The sequence below is a fragment of the Pleurodeles waltl genome, chromosome 12, assembly GCF_031143425.1.
Source record: "Pleurodeles waltl isolate 20211129_DDA chromosome 12, aPleWal1.hap1.20221129, whole genome shotgun sequence".
Lineage (NCBI taxonomy): Eukaryota > Metazoa > Chordata > Amphibia > Caudata > Salamandridae > Pleurodeles > Pleurodeles waltl.
In genome coordinates, this window is record NC_090451.1 from 523,609,732 (window position 1) to 523,628,435 (window position 18,704).

At 49.8% G+C, this 18,704-nt stretch overlaps 1 protein-coding gene across 1 annotated transcript in view; it reads right to left on the reverse strand.

The window, feature by feature from the left end:
* CNOT1 (CCR4-NOT transcription complex subunit 1) overlaps positions 1-18,704 on the reverse strand; it is a 1,177,977-nt gene that overhangs the window by 273,421 nt on the left and 885,852 nt on the right. The window contains exon 42 of the mRNA XM_069215998.1: positions 4,150-4,313. Coding sequence (XP_069072099.1) covers positions 4,150-4,313 — 164 coding nt within the window. The remainder of the gene's footprint in view (positions 1-4,149; positions 4,314-18,704) is intronic.

The following is an 18,704-nucleotide window of genomic DNA, read 5'->3' on the forward strand; positions in this document are numbered from 1 at the left end:
AAGGTACCAGTGGTACCAAGGGCCCTGTGACCAGGGAATGTCCCTAAGGGCTGCAGCATATGTTGTGCCACCCTAAGGGACCCCTCACCTAACACCTGCACACTGCCATTTCAGATTGTGTGTGTTGGTGGGGAGAAAAAGTCGACATGGCATCCCCCTCAGGATGCCATGCACACAAAATACTGCACGTGGCATAGGTAAGTCACCCCTCTAGCAGGCCTTACAGCCCTAAGGCAGGGTGCACTATATCACAGGTAAGGGCATAGCTGCATGAGCAATATGCCCCTACAGTGTCTAAGCAAAACCTTAGATATTGTAAGTGCAGGGTAGCCATAAGAGTATATGGTCTGGGAGTCTGTCATGCACGAACTCCACAGCACCATAATGGCTACACTGAAAACTGGGAAGTTTGGTATCAAACTTCACAGCACAATAAATGCACACTGATGCCAGTGTACATTTTATTGTGAAATACACCCCAGAGGGCATCTTAGAGATGCCCCCTGAAAACATACCCGACTTCCAGTGTGGGCTGACTAGTTTTACCAGCCTGCCACACACCAGACATGTTGCTGGCCACATGGGGAGAGTGCCTTTGTCACTCTGTGGCTAGTAACAAAGGCTGTACTGGGTGGAGGTGCTTCTCACCTCCCCCTGCAGGAACTGTTACACCTGGCGGTGAGCCTCAAAGACTCACCCCCTTTGTTACAGCGCCACAGGGCATTCCAGCTAGTGGAGATGCCCACCCCCCTCCAGCCATGGCCCCACTTTTGGCGGCAAGGCCGGAGGAGATAATGAGAAAAACAAGGAGGAGTCACTGGCCAGTCAGGACAACCCCTAAGGTGTCCTGAGCTGAGGTGACTAACTTTTAGAAATCCTCCATCTTGCAGATGGAGGATTCCCCCAATAGGATTAGGGATGTGCCCCCCTCCCCTCAGGCAAGAGGCACAAAGAGGGTGTAGCCATCCTCAGTGCTAGTAGCCAATGGCTACTAACCCCACAGACCTAAACACCCCCCTAAATTGAGTATTTAGGGGCCCCCACAACCTAGGAAAACAGATTCCTGCAACCTGAAGACGAAGGACTGCTGACATGAAGCCCTGCAGAGAAGACGGAGATACCAACTGCTTTGGCCCCAGCCCTACCGGCCTGTCTCCCCACTTCAAGGAAAACTGCAACAGCGACCCGTCCCCCAGGGTCCAGCGACCTCTGAAGCCTCAGAGGACTACCCTGCATCTAAAAGGATCAAGAACTCCAGAGGACAGCGGCCCTGTTCCACAAAGACTGCAACTTTGCAACAAAGAAGCAACTTTTAAAGACCACACGTTTCCTGCCGGAAGCGTGAGACTTTCCACTCTACACCCGACACCCCCAGCTCGACCTGCGGAGAACAAACACTACAGGGACGACTCCCCGGCGACTGCGACCCTGGGAGTAGCCAGAGTTGACCCCCCCCTGAGCCCCCACCAGCGACAGAGTCCACCAGAATCCAGAGGCTCCCCCTGACCGCGACTGCCTGCTTCAAAGAACCTGACGCATGGTAAAGACACTGCACCCGCAAGCCCCCAGGACCTGAAGGATCCGACCTCCAGTGCAGGAGCGACCCCCAGGTAGCCAGAGTTGACCCCCCCCTGAGCCCCCACCAGCGACAGAGTCCACCAGAATCCAGAGGCTCCCCCTGACCGCGACTGCCTGCTTCAAAGAACCTGACGCATGGTAAAGACACTGCACCCGCAAGCCCCCAGGACCTGAAGGATCCGACCTCCAGTGCAGGAGCGACCCCCAGGTGGCCCTCTCCCCTGCCCAGGTGGTGGTTACCCCGAGGAGCCCCCCCCCCCCCCCCCCGCCGGACTGCTTTGCTGAAGAGACCCCTGGGTCTCCCATCGAAACCTATTACAAACCCAACACTGCTAAGGGTGTACTTTTTGTGCCCCCCCCCCCCAGTGCCCTACAAAAAACCCCTGGTCTGCCCTTCGAAGTCATGTGTACTTACCTGCTGGCAGACTGGAACCGGGGCACCCCCTTCTCCATTGAAGTCTATGCGTTTTGGGCACCACTTTGACCTCTGCACCTGACCGGCCCTGAGCTGCTGGTGTGGTAACTTTGGGGTTGCCCTGAACCCCCAACAGTGGGCTACTTTGGATCCAACTTTGAACCCTGTAGGTGGTTTACTTTGGACTGCTTTGCTGAAGAGACCCCTGGGTCTCCCATCGAAACCTATTACAAACCCAACACTGCTAAGGGCAGTAAACGATTGGAGAGACCTGACAAAGTTCACTATCCGTTGTGGGCTAGATACAACACTCTCTGGGCAGATCGGTTGCGACGACAGTGGCCTTGCGGCACCACGCCTGCTTATGTACGTCTGGCTTCTCGGGGGATGTCCAACAGTCACTCATGGACATGTCCTTTGATGGCACTCGTCTGTAAGAAGACAAAGCAGACTCTATGTAGGAAGTTGGCTCTGTATATACTATTTCAAAGTAAGAAATAGCATGCAAAGAGTCCAAGGGTTCCCCTTAGAGGTAAGATAGTGGCAAAAAGAGATCATTCTAATGCTCTATTTTGTGGTAGTGTGGTTGAGCAGTGGGCACTACCGATGTCGGGAGCGTCGATAATCAACCCGGCCCAGGAGGAAAGTCTCGATGGTGCGACCGGCGTCTGTGCAGATCCGAGCACGGATCCGGAGGTGACCCTGGTGTCTGGGGCCTCAGCCGTCGGCGCGGAACCCGAAGGCTCCTTAGCCGAACTCCTTGGGCTCGAAGGCGCTGTATCGGGTCGGCACGCCCAAAGATGAGGCGCAAGGACTCGTAAAACTAAGTTGAGTGGGGGTCGCTCAGGCTCCAGGAAAATCGGGTAAGCACATAGTCGACCCAGACGTAGGCTCCGAGGACGGAGGCCTAGTGTGGGGATGGTCGTCCCACATCAGCCGAGCGACAGGGTGAAGTCGAAGAGCGATCGGACTTCTTTGACTTCTTCTTGCGTTGACCCGAGGACTGTGATGACTCCGCGGCCGATCTCAAGACCTTCCTCTCGAGCGAGACCGGGACCTTCGCGGAGTCGAGTGCCAGGCCGCCATTTGCTTTAGGGACCGCTCCCTCAAAGCTTTCGGGTGCATGGCCCGACACTGAGCACAACTTCGGGTCATGGTTGCACTCGAGGCACCACAGACAAATGCGATGAGGATCCGTCACCGACATCGTCTGATGGCAGTCCTCACAAGGCTTGAACCCGGCCTTCGGGGACATTCTCAACGCACCAAAGTCATACCAAAAAAGCGACAAAACGGTCGAATTCAGCCCAAAAATAGCCCAGGGTAGCTCTCTCCAGATCATCTCGTGGCACGGAAAGAAAAGAACTGATGTCACTGCGCGAGGGCGGCATCTATGTACTACTCCCAACGTGATCACGGCGACCACGCCACCTGCGGACTCTACCGATGCAAACTACCGACGCGCAAGGGTATTGCTCGAAGAAAATTTTCCGGATCCAGTCGGACGCCTGGGGGAAAATTCTAAGGTAAGGAATTCTAAGGTAAGGAATCTGCAACTAGAAGTCTATCAGATACTGCCCACACTTCACTAAGAGGGGATACCTGTTATAAGGTGTAAATACCATAGGTACCCACCACACACCAGGCCAGCTTCCTACAGGAGAGCTATTGGATGTTTCAAGATCCAATCTGGCACTTGGGATATTCAGGAGAAGCGCAATATGCAGGTAGTAGTATCCAACAGAATTACATTTACCACAGGTATTTGATGAGCTATAAACACCCATTGCACCAATCAGCCCTGTTGCCAACTTTTGAATGTACTCTCAAAAACCCACACTTCCTAGTAATAGAGGGACCGACCCTTCGGTTTCAATATGGAGCAAACTCTGGTAAATTTCTATCCCACTCCATGCCTCACTTAGCTAAACCTACCATCATGGTCCCCTTGGAGTGGGAAAGATTACGGGGCATCACTCCACTGACTTAATGAGGATTAATTATTTCATTCAATATGTTTAAAATAATAATAAATAAGTTTGGACTTAAACAGTTCTGCACAGCTCTACAGCCAGTAGATGTCAGAGATAAAACAAACTGGAGTGAAAATTCTAGGAATATATTCAGCAAAAAATGCAATGTTTCCATTTACTTACCAAAAAGCGGTCAAGGTCTGGAAGTTGATGGTCTCCAGCACATGCTCTGGGGCATTCAGTTCCAACAGAAGCATGATGAATATTCGATGGTAAGGGAGTTGCTGGAACTCTGTTTGTCTTGCATCATGATCTTGGAGGAGAACCCCAACCACGATTCCAAGAACCTCAGGATAGAAGATAATTGTGGTGTATTAACATCATATCAAGATCAATATGTGAAGAACACAAACCAAATGAAAACAGACTTGTTTGGAATGAACAAAAATCCTAAGTTCTTGAACCCTCTGCTCATATACTTTGCTCTAAAGCCAATATTTTTCCCACTTTAGTAGACTGGTCATTAGAGCACATGACTTCTCATTTTGGGTAATGTCTGATGTGTTAAAGAATTTGGCCCAGTTTCTCTCTAAGCTCTGTTGGCATTAAGATAAATCTAAATCACTCAATGTTGGCAGAAAAAGCAACAAATTCCCAAGAGTACAATAGTCACAGAGAGGAAAGGACTAAATGGACAGTCCTGGTTCTACCGCTACCTCCCATCAACAGTAAAAGATAATTGCGGTTGAGAAATTTTGTGGCAAGGCTTAGAAATTGCCCTGTTCAGAAGTATGCTCAATACTGGCAAGTACAGATTATGAAACAGATGGAGAAAAAATTGTAGGAGAGTACCCTCCTTTTGGCATGGTTGCCCCCCACTTAGTCAAACACACTGACAGCAGACAGTGTTCACTGGGATCCTGCTAACTAGGATCCAAGTAACTGTGCTCTCTCCCTCTAAATTTGGTTGCTTAGGACTTCACACCCCACATTGGCATACTGTTGCCTCCATATAAGTCCCTAGTATATGGCACTTAAGTATCCTGGGCATTAAGGCAACAGGGGTTCTCCACTGGGCTGCAGAATATATTGTGCCACCCATGGGAGTCCATATGTAGGAAAATGTCTCCCTGTTGCAGTTACCCCCCTCACCTTTTGCCTGATATTAATGCTGACTTGACTGAAGTGTGCTGGGACCCTGCTAACTACGCCCCAGCACCAGTGTTCTTTCACTAAAAATGTACCATTGTTTCCACAATTGGCACACCCCTGGCACACAGAAGTCCCTTGTAAAAGGTACCAGTGGTACCAAGGTCCCTGTGACCAGGGAAGGTCTCTAAGGGTTGCAGCATGTGTTGTGCCACCCTTAAGGACCCCTCACCTAACACTTGCACACTGACATTGTAGACTGTGTGTGTTGGTGGGGAGAAAAAGGCAAAGTCGACATGGCACCCCCCTCAGGATGCCATGCCCACAAAATACTGCCTGTGGCATAGGTAAGTCACCCCTCTAGCAGGCCTTACAGCCCTAAGGCAGGGTGCACTATACCACAGGTGAGGGCATAGCTGCATGAGGAATATGCCCGTACAGTGTCTAAGCCAATTCTTAGACATTGAAGGTACAGTGTGGCCATATTAAGTATATGGTCTGGGAGTTTGTCCAAACAAACTCCACAGCTCTGTAATGGCTACACTGAATACTGGGAAGTTTGGTACCAAACTTCTCAGAATAATAAACCCACACTGATGCCAGTGTTGGATTTATTAAAAAAATGTACACAAAGGGCATTTTAGAGATGCCCACTGTATTTTACCCAATCCTTCAGTGCAGGACTGACTGGTCTGTGCCAGCCTGCTGTTGAGAGACGAGTTTCTGATGCCCTGGGGTGAGGGCCTTTGTGCCCTCTGAGGCCAGACCAAAGCCTGCTCTGGGTGGAGGTGCTTAACACCTCCCCCCCCTTGCAGGAACTGTAACACCTAGCAGTGAGCCTCAAAGGCTCAATGTAAGAAGGTGGCTCTGTATTGAAAATGTCACTTACCCAGTGTACATCTGTTCGTGGCATCAGTCGCAGTAGATTCGCATGTTCTGCAATAGCTCGCCATCTGGTGTTGGGCCGGAGTGTTACAAGTTGTTTTTCTTCGAAGAAGTCTTTCGAGTCACGGGACCGAGTGACTCCTCCTTTTGTCTCCATTGCGCATGGGCGTCGACTCCATCTTCGATTGTTTTTCCCCGCAGAGGGTGAGGTAGGAGTTGAATTGTAGTAATAGTGCCCATGCAATGGAGTGACTAAGTATGCACTTATTTAAGGTTGAGATGATACATATATAAATAATTGAAGGTAACTTCCAAACTGCTACAGGCTCCCGGGGAGGCGGGTGGGCACATGCGAATCTACTGCGACTGATGCCACGAACAGATGTACACTGGGTAAGTGACATTTTCAGTTCGATGGCATCTGTCGCTGTAGATACGCATGTTCTGCAATAGACTAGTAAGCAGTTATTTCCCCAAAAGCGGTGGATCAGCCTGTAGGAGTGGAAGTAGTCTGAAATAATGTCCTTAATACAGCTTGACCTACTGTGGCTTGTTGTGCGGATAACACGTCTACACAGTAGTGCTTGGTGAATGTGTGAGGCGTAGACCATGTGGCTGCCTTACATATTTCTTGCATTGGGATGTTTCCTAGAAAGGCCATGGTAGCACCTTTCTTTCTGGTTGAGTGTGCCCTTGGTGTAATGGGCAGCTGTCGTTTAGCTTTAAGGTAGCAGATTTGGATGCATTTAACTATCCATCTGGCTATACCTTGTTTTGAAATTGGGTTTCCTGCATGAGGTTTTTGAAATGCAATAAAGAGTTGTTTAGTCTTTCTGATGTTCTTTGTTCTGTCAATGTAATACATTAATGCTCTTTTGACATCTAATGTATGTAGTGCCCTTTCAGCTACGGTATCTGGCTGTGGAAAGAACACCGGAAGTTCCACTGTTTGATTTAGATGGAACGGTGAAACAACTTTTGGCAAAAATTTAGGATTGGTCCTTAGGACGACTTTATTTTTGTGTAGTTGTATAAAAGGTTCCTGTATAGTAAACGCCTGAATCTCGCTTACTCTTCTCAGGGAAGTAATGGCGATGAGAAATGCCACCTTCCAGGTTAGGAACTGTATGTCGCAGGAGTGCATGGGTTCAAAAGGTGGACCCATAAGTCTAGTTAGGACAACATTTAGGTTCCATGAAGGAACAGGTAGTGTTCTTGGTGGTATAATTCTCCTAAGGCCCTCCATGAATGCTTTAATGACTGGTATTTTATATAGGGAAGTTGAATAGGTAGTCTGCAGGTATGCAGATATTGCTGCAAGGTGAATCTTAATGGAAGAGAAAGCTAGGTTAGATTTTTGTAAGTGAAGCAAGTAACCCACTACATGTTCTGGAGTTGTGTGTAATGGTTGTATTTGATTAATATGGCAGTAGCAAACAAACCTCTTCCATTTACTTGCATAGCAGTGCCTGGTGGATGGCCTTCTTGCTTGTTTTATGACTTCCATACATTCTTGGGTAAGTTGTAAGTGCCCGAATTCTAGGATTTCAGGAGCCAGATTGCTAGATTCAGCGATGCTTGATCTGGGTGTCTGATCTTTTGGTTGTGCTGTGTCAACAGATCTGGCCTGTTGGGCAATTTGATGCAGGGTACCACTGATAGGTCTAGCAGCGTTGTGTACCAGGGTTGCCTTGCCCAAGTTGGTGCTATCAATATGAGTTTGAGTTTGCTTTGACTGAGTTTGTTTACCAGGTAAGGAAGGAGAGGGAGAGGAGGAAAAGCGTAAGCAAATATCCCTGACCAGTTCATCCATAGGGCATTGCCTTGGGATTGTTTGTGTGGGTATCTGGATGCGAAGTTTTGGCATTTTGCGTTCTCCCTTGTCGCAAACAAGTCTATCTGAGGTGTTCCCCAGAGTTTGAAATAAGTGTTCAGTATTTGGGGGTGAATTTCCCATTCGTGGACCTGTTGGTGATCTCGAGAGAGATTGTCTGCGAGTTGATTTTGTATCCCTGGTATAAACTGTGCAATTAGGCGAATTTGGTTGTGAATTGCCCAATGCCAAATTTTTTGTGCTAACAGGCTTAACTGCGTGGAGTGCGTCCCTCCCTGCTTGTTTAGATAATACATTGTTGTCATGTTGTCTGTTTTGACGAGAATGTATTTGTGAACTATTATTGGTTGGAAAGCTTTTAGTGCTTGAAAAACTGCAAGAAGTTCGAGGTGATTGATATGCAGTTTTGTTTGATGTACGTTCCATTGTCCTTGTATGCTGTGTTGATCGAGGTGTGCTCCCCACCCTGTCATGGAAGCATCTGTTGTTATTACGTATTGTGGCACTGGGTCTTGGAAAGGCCGCCCCTTGTTTAAATTTATGTTGTTCCACCACAGAAGCGAGAGGTAAGTTTGGCGGTCTATTAACACCAGATCTAGAAGGTGACCCTGTGCTTGAGACCACTGTGATGCTAGGCATTGTTGTAAGGGCCTCATGTGCAGTCTTGCGTTTGGGACAATGGCTATGCATGATGACATCATGCCTAGGAGTTGTAATACCATCTTTGCTTGTATCTTTTGTGTTGGATACATGCGTTGTATGATGGTGTTGAAATTTTGAATTCTTTGTGGACTTGGAGTGGCTACTCCTTTTGATGTGTTTATTATGGCTCCCAGGTATTGTTGTACCTTGCGTGGCAGAATTTCGGATTTTGTGAAATTGACGGTGAACCCTAGTTTGAAGAGGGTTTGTATGATATGATTTGTGTGATTTGAGCACTCTATTAACGAATGGGCCTTGATTAGCCAGTCGTCTAGATATGGGAACACATGTATTTGCTGCCTTCTGATGTGTGCAGCGACTACCGCTAGACATTTGGTAAAGACTCTTGGTGCGGTTGTTAATCCGAAAGGCAGTACCTTGAATTGGTAATGTATTCCTTTGAATACAAACCTTAGGTATTTCCTGTGCGATGGGTGTATTGGTATATGGAAATAAGCATCCTTGAGGTCTAAAGTTGCCATGTAGTCGTGCAGCTTTAGCAATGGCAATACTTCTTGTAGTGTGACCATGTGGAAGTGGTCTGATTTGATGAAAGTGTTGACTACTCTGAGGTCTAGGATTGGTCTCAGTGTTTTGTCCTTCTTTGGTATCAGAAAGTACAGTGAGTAAACTCCTGTGTTTATTTGTGTGTTTGGCACTAATTCGATTGCATTCTTTTGCAATAGTGCCTGCACTTCTATCTCTAGGAGATTGGAATGGTGTGTTGTTAAATTTTGTGCTTTTGGTGGTATGTTTGGAGGGAACTGTAGAAATTCTATGCAGTAACCATGTTGGATAATTGCTAGAACCCAAGTGTCTGTAGTGATTTTCTCCCATGCTCTGTAATAATGACGTATTCGTCCCCCCACTGGTGTTGTGTGGAGGGGGTGAGTGACATGTGAGTCACTGTTTAGTAGTAGGGGTTTTGGGGCTTTGGAATCTTCCTCTATTTCTAGGGAATTGCCCTCCTCTATATTGTCCCCGAAAACCTCCTCTATACTGTCCTTGGTAACTGGACGGTGTGGCTTGTGAGGTGCTGGCTTGTGTGCTTTGACCCCGAAACCCCCCTCGAAAGGGCGTTTTACGGAATGAGCTGTAATTCCCTCTGCTCTGCGGGGAGTAGAGTGCGCCCATGGCTTTGGCAGTGTCCGTATCTTTTTTGAGTTTCTCAATCGCTGTGTCCACTTCTGGACCGAACAGTTCTTTTTCATTAAAAGGCATATTGAGAACTGCTTGTTGAATCTCTGGTTTAAATCCAGACGTTTGGAGCCATGCATGCCTTCTGATAGTTACAGATGTATTAATTGTCCGTGCAGCTGTATCTGCAGCGTCCATGGAGGAGCGGATCTGGTTGTTGGAGATGGCCTGTCCCTCCTCAACCACTTGTTTTGCCCTATTTTGGAAGTCTTTGGGCAGATGTTCAATGAGATGTTGCATCTCATCCCAGTGGGCTCTGTCATAGCGCGCAAGTAGTGCCTGGGAGTTCGCGATGCGCCACTGGTTTGCAGCTTGTGCTGCGACTCTCTTACCAGCTGCATCAAACTTGCGGCTTTCTTTATCTGGGGGTGGTGCATCTCCAGATGTGTGAGAGTTGGCCCTTTTCCTAGCTGCTCCTACAACAACAGAGTCTGGTGGCAGCTGTATTGTGATGAAAGCCGGGTCCGTAGGAGGCGGCTTATACTTTTTTTCCACCCTTGGTGTGATTGCCCTACTTTTGACCGGGTCCTTAAATATGTCCTTTGCGTGCCGGAGCATACCAGGGAGCATAGGCAGGCTTTGGTAGGAGCTGTGGGTGGAGGAGAGTGTGTTGAACAAGAAATCATCCTCGACCTGTTCTGAGTGGAGGCTTACGTTGTGAAATTGTGCTGCTCTAGCCACCACCTGAGAGTACGCGGTGCTGTCTTCTGGTGGAGATGGTTTTGTAGGGTATGCCTCTGGGCTGTTATCTGACACTGGGGCGTCGTATAGGTCCCATGCGTCCTGGTCTTGGTCACCCTGGCTCATGGTGGTGTGAGCTGGGGAGTGTGATGGCGTTTGTGCTGGTGAAACGTTAATCACGGGCGGAGGAGAGGGTGGTGGTGTAACTCTTTTCACCACTTTTGGTTGTGGTGCTTGTTCCGTCTGGAACTCCAACCTTCTCTTTCTCCTAATGGGGGGAAGGGTGCTTATTTTTCCTGTCCCCTGCTGAATGAAGATACGCTTTTGCGTATGGTCCGCATCAGTTGCTTGTAGCTCTTCCTCAAACCTATGCTTCTGCATTTGGGAGGTTAGCGAGTGCTCTTCTGTATAAGAGCCTGAAGCTGGGTCGCTTGCAGTTTGTTTCGGCATCGAAACTTTGTCTGCGTGTTTTTTCGGCTCCGAGGTGACTTTTTTCCTTTTCGGGGCCGAAACCTCTCGGCGTCGATCTGTTTCGGTGCCGCTGTCTCGGCGTCGAGCCGTGTCCACACCGGCATCTCGGTGTCGAGGCTTGTCTCCAGCACTTTCTCGGTCCCGAGAAGGCTGCGTGCCGGTGTCTCGACCGGAGTCGGACGATCTCGGCACTGTTTGGGCCTTTTTCGGTGCCGACGGTCGGTCACCGATTTTATGGGTTGAGCCATGGCCTGGTGGCAGTGGCGTCCCCTGGGCCTTGTAAATGTTTCTTTGTGTGGTTTTCGACGTCTTACTCACGGTTTGTGTATCGTCGAATCCTTCGGAGTCTGAGTCTTGGATCGAGAAGGTACCTTCCTCTTCCTGTTCCTCGAACTCCCGTCGGGCTGTCGGTGCGGACGCCATTTGAAGTCTTCTGGCTCGACGGTCTCGGAGTGTTTTTCGGGACCGGAACGCACGACAGGCCTCGCAGGTGTCTTCGCTGTGCTCAGGTGACAGGCACAGGTTGCAGACCAAGTGTTGGTCTGTGTAGGGGTATTTATTGTGGCATTTGGGGCAGAAACGGAAAGGGGTCCGTTCCATCGGCGTTCCTCAGCACGCGGTCGGGCCGACCAGGCCCCGACGGAGGATCGAAAAACTACCCCGAAGGGTACCGGAGCTCTTCGATCTTTGATGCGGTGTTGAATCTAAGTACGCCGATTCCGAACGCAACAATACCGACGAAAATCTTCCGAAATTAACTATTTTTTCTGCTCCGAAACTCGGAGCGACAGGAACACGTCCGAACCCGATGGCGGAAAAAAAACAATCGAAGATGGAGTCGACGCCCATGCGCAATGGAGACAAAAGGAGGAGTCACTCGGTTCCCGTGACTCGAAAGACTTCTTCGAAGAAAAACAACTTGTAACACTCCGGCCCAACACCAGATGGCGAGCTATTGCAGAACATGCGTATCTACAGCGACAGATGCCATCGAACATACTATTTCAAAGTAAGAAATAGTGTGCACAGTCCAAGGATTCCACTTAGAGGTAAGATAGTGGCAAAAAGATAATTCTAATGCTCTATTTTGTGGTAGTGTGGTCGAGCAGTAGGCTTATCAGAGGGTAGTGTTAAGCATTTGTTGTACACACAGGCAATAAATGAGGAACATACACTCAAAGACAATTCCAGGCCAATAGGTTTTTATATAGAAAAATATATTTTCTTACTTTATTTTAAGAACCACAGGTTCCTGGGGGAGGTAAGTAAATGTTAAGTTCACAGGTAAGTAAAGCACTTACAGGGTTCAAAGTTGGGTCCAAGGTAGCCCACCGTTGGGGGTTCAAGGCAACCCCAAAGTTACCACACCAGCAGCTCAGGGCCGGTCAGGTGCAGAGGTCAAAGTGATACCCAAAATACATAGGCTTCAATGGAAATAAGGGTGCCCCGGTTCCAGTCTGCCAGCAGGTAAGTACCCGTGACTTCGGAGGGCAGACCAGGAGTTTTGTAGGGCACTGGGGGGGGGGGGGCGGAGAACACAAGCAGGCACAGAAAGTACACCCTCAGCGGCACAGGGGTGGCCGGGTGCAGAGTACAAACAGGCGTCAGGTTTTCAATAGAAATCAATGGGGAGACCCGGGGGTCTCTTCAACGATGCAGGGAGGCACGGGGGGGGGAGGGGGGGGCTCCTCGGGGTAGCCACCACTTGGGCTAGGTACTGGAGTTTGGTTCCTTCAGGTCCTGGGGGCTGCCGGTGCAGTTTGGTTTCCAGGCGTCTGGTTCCTTGAAGCAGGCAGTCGCGGTCAGGGGGGCCTCTGGATTCCCACCGCAGGTTCGCCGTGGGGGCCGGGTCAACTATGGCTACTCACGGGCTGCAAGTCGCCGGGGAGTCCTCCATGTAGTGTTAGTTTTCCGCAGGTAGAGCCGGGGGCATCGGGTGCAGAGTGGAAAGTCTCACGCTTCCGGCGGGAAACGTGTGGTCTTTAAAAGTTGCTTCTTTGTTTCCAAAAGTTGCAGTTTCTTGAACAGGGCTGCTGTTCTCGGGAGCTTCTTGGTCCTTTAGATGCAGGGTAGTCCTCTGAGGCTTCAGAGGTTGGTGGACCCTGTGGGATGCGTGGCTGCTGCAGTTTTCTTTGAAGTAGGGAGACAGGCCGGTGGGGCTGGGGCCAGGGCCAAATCAGTTGTCTCAGTCTTCAATGCAGGGCTTCAGGTCAGCAGTCCTCCTTTAGGTTGCAGGAATCTATCTTCCTCGGTTCTGGGAGCCCATAAATACTCAACTTAGGGGTGTGTTTAGGTCTGGGAGGGCAGTAGCCAATGGCTACTGGCCCTGAGGGTGGCTACACCCTCTTTGTGCCTCCACCCTGTGGGGCGGGGGGCACATCCTAATCCTATTGGGGGAATCCTCCATCTGCAAGACACTTGGTGCAATTTTGAACAGTTCCTGGGGGAGGTAAGTGTTTTTTAGTTTTTGCAGGTGAGTAAACCACCTACGGGGTTCAAGTTTGGGTCCAAGGTAGCCCATCGTTGGGGGTTCACATCCACCCCAAAGTTACCACAAGTCCACACAAAAAGTACACCCTCAGCAGCACGGGGGCGGCCGGGTGCAGTGTGCAAACAGGCGTCGGATTCGCAATAGGAATCAATGGGAGACCAAGGGGTCTCTTCAGCGATGCAGGCAGGCAAGAGGGGGGGGGGGCTCCTTGGGGTAGCCACCACCTGGGCAAGGGAGAGGGCCACCTGGGGGTCGCTCCTTCACTGGAGGTCAGATCCTTCAGGTCCTGGGGGCTGCGGGTGCAGTGTCTTTACCAGGTGTCGGGTCTTTGAAGCAGGCAGTCGTGGTCAGGGGGAGCCTCGGGATTCCCTCTGCAGGTGTCGCTGTGGGGGCTCAGGGGGGTCAACTCTGGCTACTCACGGTCTCGTAGTCGCCGGGGAGTTCTCCCTGTGGTGTTTGTTCTCCACAATTCGAGCCGGGTGCAGAGTGCAAAGTCTCACGCTTCCGGCGGGAAACGTGTGTTGTTTCAAAGTTGCTTCTTTGTTACAAAGTTGCAGTCTTTGGGGAACAGAGCCGCTGTCCTCTGGAGTTCTTGGTCCTTCTAGATGCAGGGTAGTCCTCTGAGGCTTCAGAGGTTGCTGGACCCTGGGAACGCATCGCTGGAGCAGTGTCTTTAGAAGTGGGGAGACAGGCCGGTAGAGCTGGGGCCAAAGCAGTTGGTGTCTCGGTCATCTCTGCAGGTTTTCAGTTCAGCAGTCCTCTTCTTCTTAAGTTGCAGGAATCTGAGTGCCTTGGTTCTGGGGAGCCCCTAAATACTGAGTTTAGGGGTGTGTTTAGGTCTGGGGGGTTAGTAGCCAATGGCTACTAGCCCTGAGGGTGGCTACACCCTCTTTGTGCCTCCTCCCTGAGGGGAGGGGGGCACATCCCTAATCCTATTGGGGGAATCCTCCATCTGCAAGATGGAGGATTTCTAAAAGTCAGAGTCACCTCAGCTCAGGACACCTTAGGGGCTGTCCTGACTGCCCAGTGACTCCTCCTTGTTTCTCATTATCTCTTCCGGCCTTGCTGCCAAAAGTGGGGCCGTGGCCGGAGGGGACGGGCAACTCCACTAGCTGGAGTGTCCTGGGGTGCTGTAACAAAGGGGGTGAGCCTTTGAGGCTCACCGCCAGGTGTTACAGTTCCTGCAGGGGGAGGTGAGAAGCACCTCCACCCAGTACAGGCTTTGTTACTAGCCACAGAGTGACAAAGGCACTCTCCCCATGTGGCCAGCAACATGTCTGGTGTGTGGCAGGCTGCTAAAACCAGACAGCCTACACGGATGGTCAGTTAAGATTTCAGGGTCACCTCTAAGGTGCCCTCTGGGGTGTATGTTACAATAAAATGCACACTGGCATCAGTGTGCCTTTATTGTGCTGAGAAGTTTGATACCAAACTTCACAGTTTTCAGTGTAGCCATTATGGTGCTGTGGAGTTCGTGCATGACAGACTCCCAGACCATATACTCTTATGGCTACCCTGCACTTACAAAGTCTAAGGTTTTGTTTAGACACTGTAGGGGCATAGTGCTCATGCACTTATGCCCTCACCTATGGCATAGTGCACCCTGCCTTAGGGCTGTAAGGCCTGCTAGAGGGGTGTAAAGAAATGGCTCCCTGTTGCAGTTACCCCCCACTTTTTGCCTGATACTGATGCTGACTTGACTGAGAAGTGTGCTGGGACCCTGCTAACCAGGCCCCAGCACCAGTGTTCTTTCACCTAAAAATGTACCATTGTTTCCACAATTGGCACAACCCTGGCACCTAGGTAAGTCCCTTGTAACTGGTACTCTGGTACCAAGGGCCCTGATGCCAGGGAAGGTCTCTAAGGGCTGCAGCATGTCTTATGCCACCCTAGGGACCCCTCACTCAGCACAGACACACTGCTTGCCAGCTTGTGTGTGCTGATGGGAGAAAATGACTAAGTCGACATGGCACTCCCCTCAGGGTGCCAGGCCAACCTCCCACTGCCTGTGGCATAGGTAAGTCACCCCTCTAGTAGGCCTTACAGCCCTAAGGCAGGGTGCACTATACCACAGGTGAGGGCATATGTGCATGAGCACTATGCCCCTACAGTGTCTAAGCAAAACCTTAGACATTGTAAGTACAGGGTAGCCATAAGAGTATATGGGCTGGGAGTCTGTCAAAAACGAACTCCACAGCTCCATAATGGCTACACTGAATACTGGGAAGTTTAGTATCAAACTTCTCAGAATAATAAACCCACACTGATGCCAGTGTTGGATTTATTAAAAAATGCACACAGAGGGCATCTTAGAGATACCCCCTGTATTTTACCCAATTGTTCAGTGCAGGACTGACTGGTCTGTGCCAGCCTGCTGCTGAGAGACGAGTGTCTGACCTCATGCGGTGAGAGCCTTTGTGCTCTCTGAGGACAGAAACAAAGCCTGCTCTGGGTGGAGGTGCTTCACACCTCCCCCCTGCAGGAACTGTCACACCTAGCAGTGAGCTTTAAAGGCTCAAGCTTCGTGTTACAATGCCCCAGGGCACTCCAGCTAGTGGAGATGCCCGCCTCCTGGACCCAGCCCCCACTTTTGGCGGCAAGTCCAGGAGAGATAATGAGAAAAACAAGGAGGAGTCACTGGCCAGTCAGGACAGCCCCTAAGGTGTCCTGAGCTGAGGTGACTGACTTTTAGAAATCCTCCATCTTGTAGAAGGAGGATTCCCCCAATAGGGATAGGAATGTGACCCCCTCCCCTTGGGAGGAGGCACAAAGAGGGTGTACCCACCCTCAGGGCTAGTAGCCATTGGCTACTAACCCCCCAGACCTAAACACGCCCTTAAATTTAGTATTTAAGGGCTACCCTGAACCCTAGAAAATTAGATTCCTGCAACTACAAGAAGAAGGACTGCCTAGCTGAAAACCCCTGCAGAGGAAGACCAGAAGACAACAACTGCCTTGGCTCCAGAAACTCACCGGCCTGTCTCCTGCCTTCCAAAGAACTCTGCTCCAGCGACGCCTTCCAAAGGGACCAGCGACCTCTGAATCCTCTGAGGACTGCCCTGCTTCGACGACAAGAAACTCCCGAGGACAGCGGACCTGCTCCAAAAAGACTGCAACTTTATCCAAAGGAGCAGCTTTAAAGAACCCTGCAATCTCCCCGCAAGAAGCGTGAGACTTGCAACACTGCACCCGGCGACCCCGACTCGGCTGGTGGAGAACCAACACCTCAGGGAGGACCCCCGGACTACTCTCCGACTGTGAGTACCAAAACCTGTCCCCCCTGAGCCCCCACAGCGCCGCCTGCAGAGGGAATCCCGAGGCTTCCCCTGACCGCGACTCTCTGAAACCTAAGTCCCGACGCCTGGAAAAGACCCTGCACCCGCAGCCCCCAGGACCTGAAGGACCGGACTTTCACTGGAGAAGTGACCCCCAGGAGTCCCTCTCCCTTGCCCAAGTGGAGGTTTCCCTGAGGAAGCCCCCCCTTGCCTGCCGGCAGCGCTGAAGAGATCCGTTGATCTCTCATAGACTAACATTGCAAACCCGACGCTTGTTTCTACACTGCACCCGGCCGCCCCCGCGCTGCTGAGGGTGAAATTTCTGTGTGGGCTTGTGTCCCCCCCGGTGCCCTACAAAACCCCCCTGGTCTGCCCTCCGAAGACGCGGGTACTTACCTGCAAGCAGACCGGAACCGGGGCACCCCCTTCTCTCCATTCTAGCCTATGCGTTTTGGGCACCACTTTGAACTCTGCACCTGACCGGCCCTGAGCTGCTGGTGTGGTGGCTTTGGGGTTGCTCTGAACCCCCAACGGTGGGCTACCTTGGACCAAGAACTGAACCCTGTAAGTGTCTTACTTACCTGGTAAAACTAACAAAAACTTACCTCCCCCAGGAACTGTGAAAATTGCACTAAGTGTCCACTTTTGAAATAGCTATTTGTCAATAACTTGAACAGTATACATGCAATTGAAATGATTCAAAGTTCCTAATGTACTTACCTGCAATACCTTTCAAACAAGATATTACATGTTAAATTTGAACCTGTGGTTCTTAAAATAAACTAAGAAAAGATATTTTTCTATAACAAAACCTATTGGCTGGATTTGTCTGAGTGTGTGTACCTCATTTATTGTCTATGTGTATGTACAACAAATGCTTAACACTACTCCTTGGATAAGCCTACTGCTCGACCACACTACCACAAAATAGAGCATTAGTATTATCTCTTTTTACCACTATTTTACCTCTAAGGGGAACCCTTGGACTCTGTGCATGCTATTCCTTACTTTGAAATAGCACATACAGAGCCAACTTCCTACATTGGTGGATCAGCGGTGGGGTACAAGACTTTGCATTTGCTGGACTACTCAGCCAATACCTGATCACACGACAAATTCCAAAAATTGTCATTAGAAATTGATTTTTGCAATTTGAAAAGTTTTCTAAATTCTTAAAAGACCTGCTAGGGCCTTGTGTTAGATCCTGTTTAGCATTTCTTTTAGAGTTTAAAAGTTTGGTAAAAGTTTGAATTAGATTCTAGAACCAGTTTTAGATTCTTAAAAAGTATTCCAACTTTTAGAAGCAAAATGTCTAGCACAGATGTGACTGTGGTGGAACTCGACACCACACCTTACCTCCATCTTAAGATGAGGGAGCTAAGGTCACTCTGTAAAATAAAGAAAATAACAATGGCCCCAGACCTTCCAAACTACAGCTCCAGGAGCAGTTGGCAGAGTTTGCAAAGGCCAACCCCTCTGAGGATGGCAACACAGAGGATGAAGATAGTGACTTGGAGGAAAATTCCCCCCTACCAGTCCTATTTAGGGAGAACAGGGTCTCTCAAACCCTGACTCCAAAAATAGTAGTCAGAAATGCTGGCTCCCTCACAGGAGGGTCCAGCCTCTCTGAAATCACTGAAGGTAACTCCAGTGAAGAGGACATCCAGTTAGCCAGGATGGCCAAAAGATTGGCTTTGGAAAAACAGATCCTAGCCATAGAAAGGGAAAGACAAGAGATGGGCCTAGGACCCATCAATGGTGGCAGCAACATAAATAGGGTCAGAGATTCTCCTGACATGTTGAAAATCCCTAAAGGGATTGTAACAAAATATGAAGATGGTGATGACATCACCAAATGGTTCACAGCTTTTGAGAGGGCTTGTGAAACCAGAAAAGTGAACAAATCTCACTGGGGTGCTCTCCTTTGGGAAATGTTCACAGGAAAGTGTAGGGATAGACTCCTCACACTCTCTGGAAAAGAAGCAGAATCTTATGACCTCATGAAGGGCACCCTGATTGAGGGCTTTGGATTCTCCACTGAGGAGTATAAGAT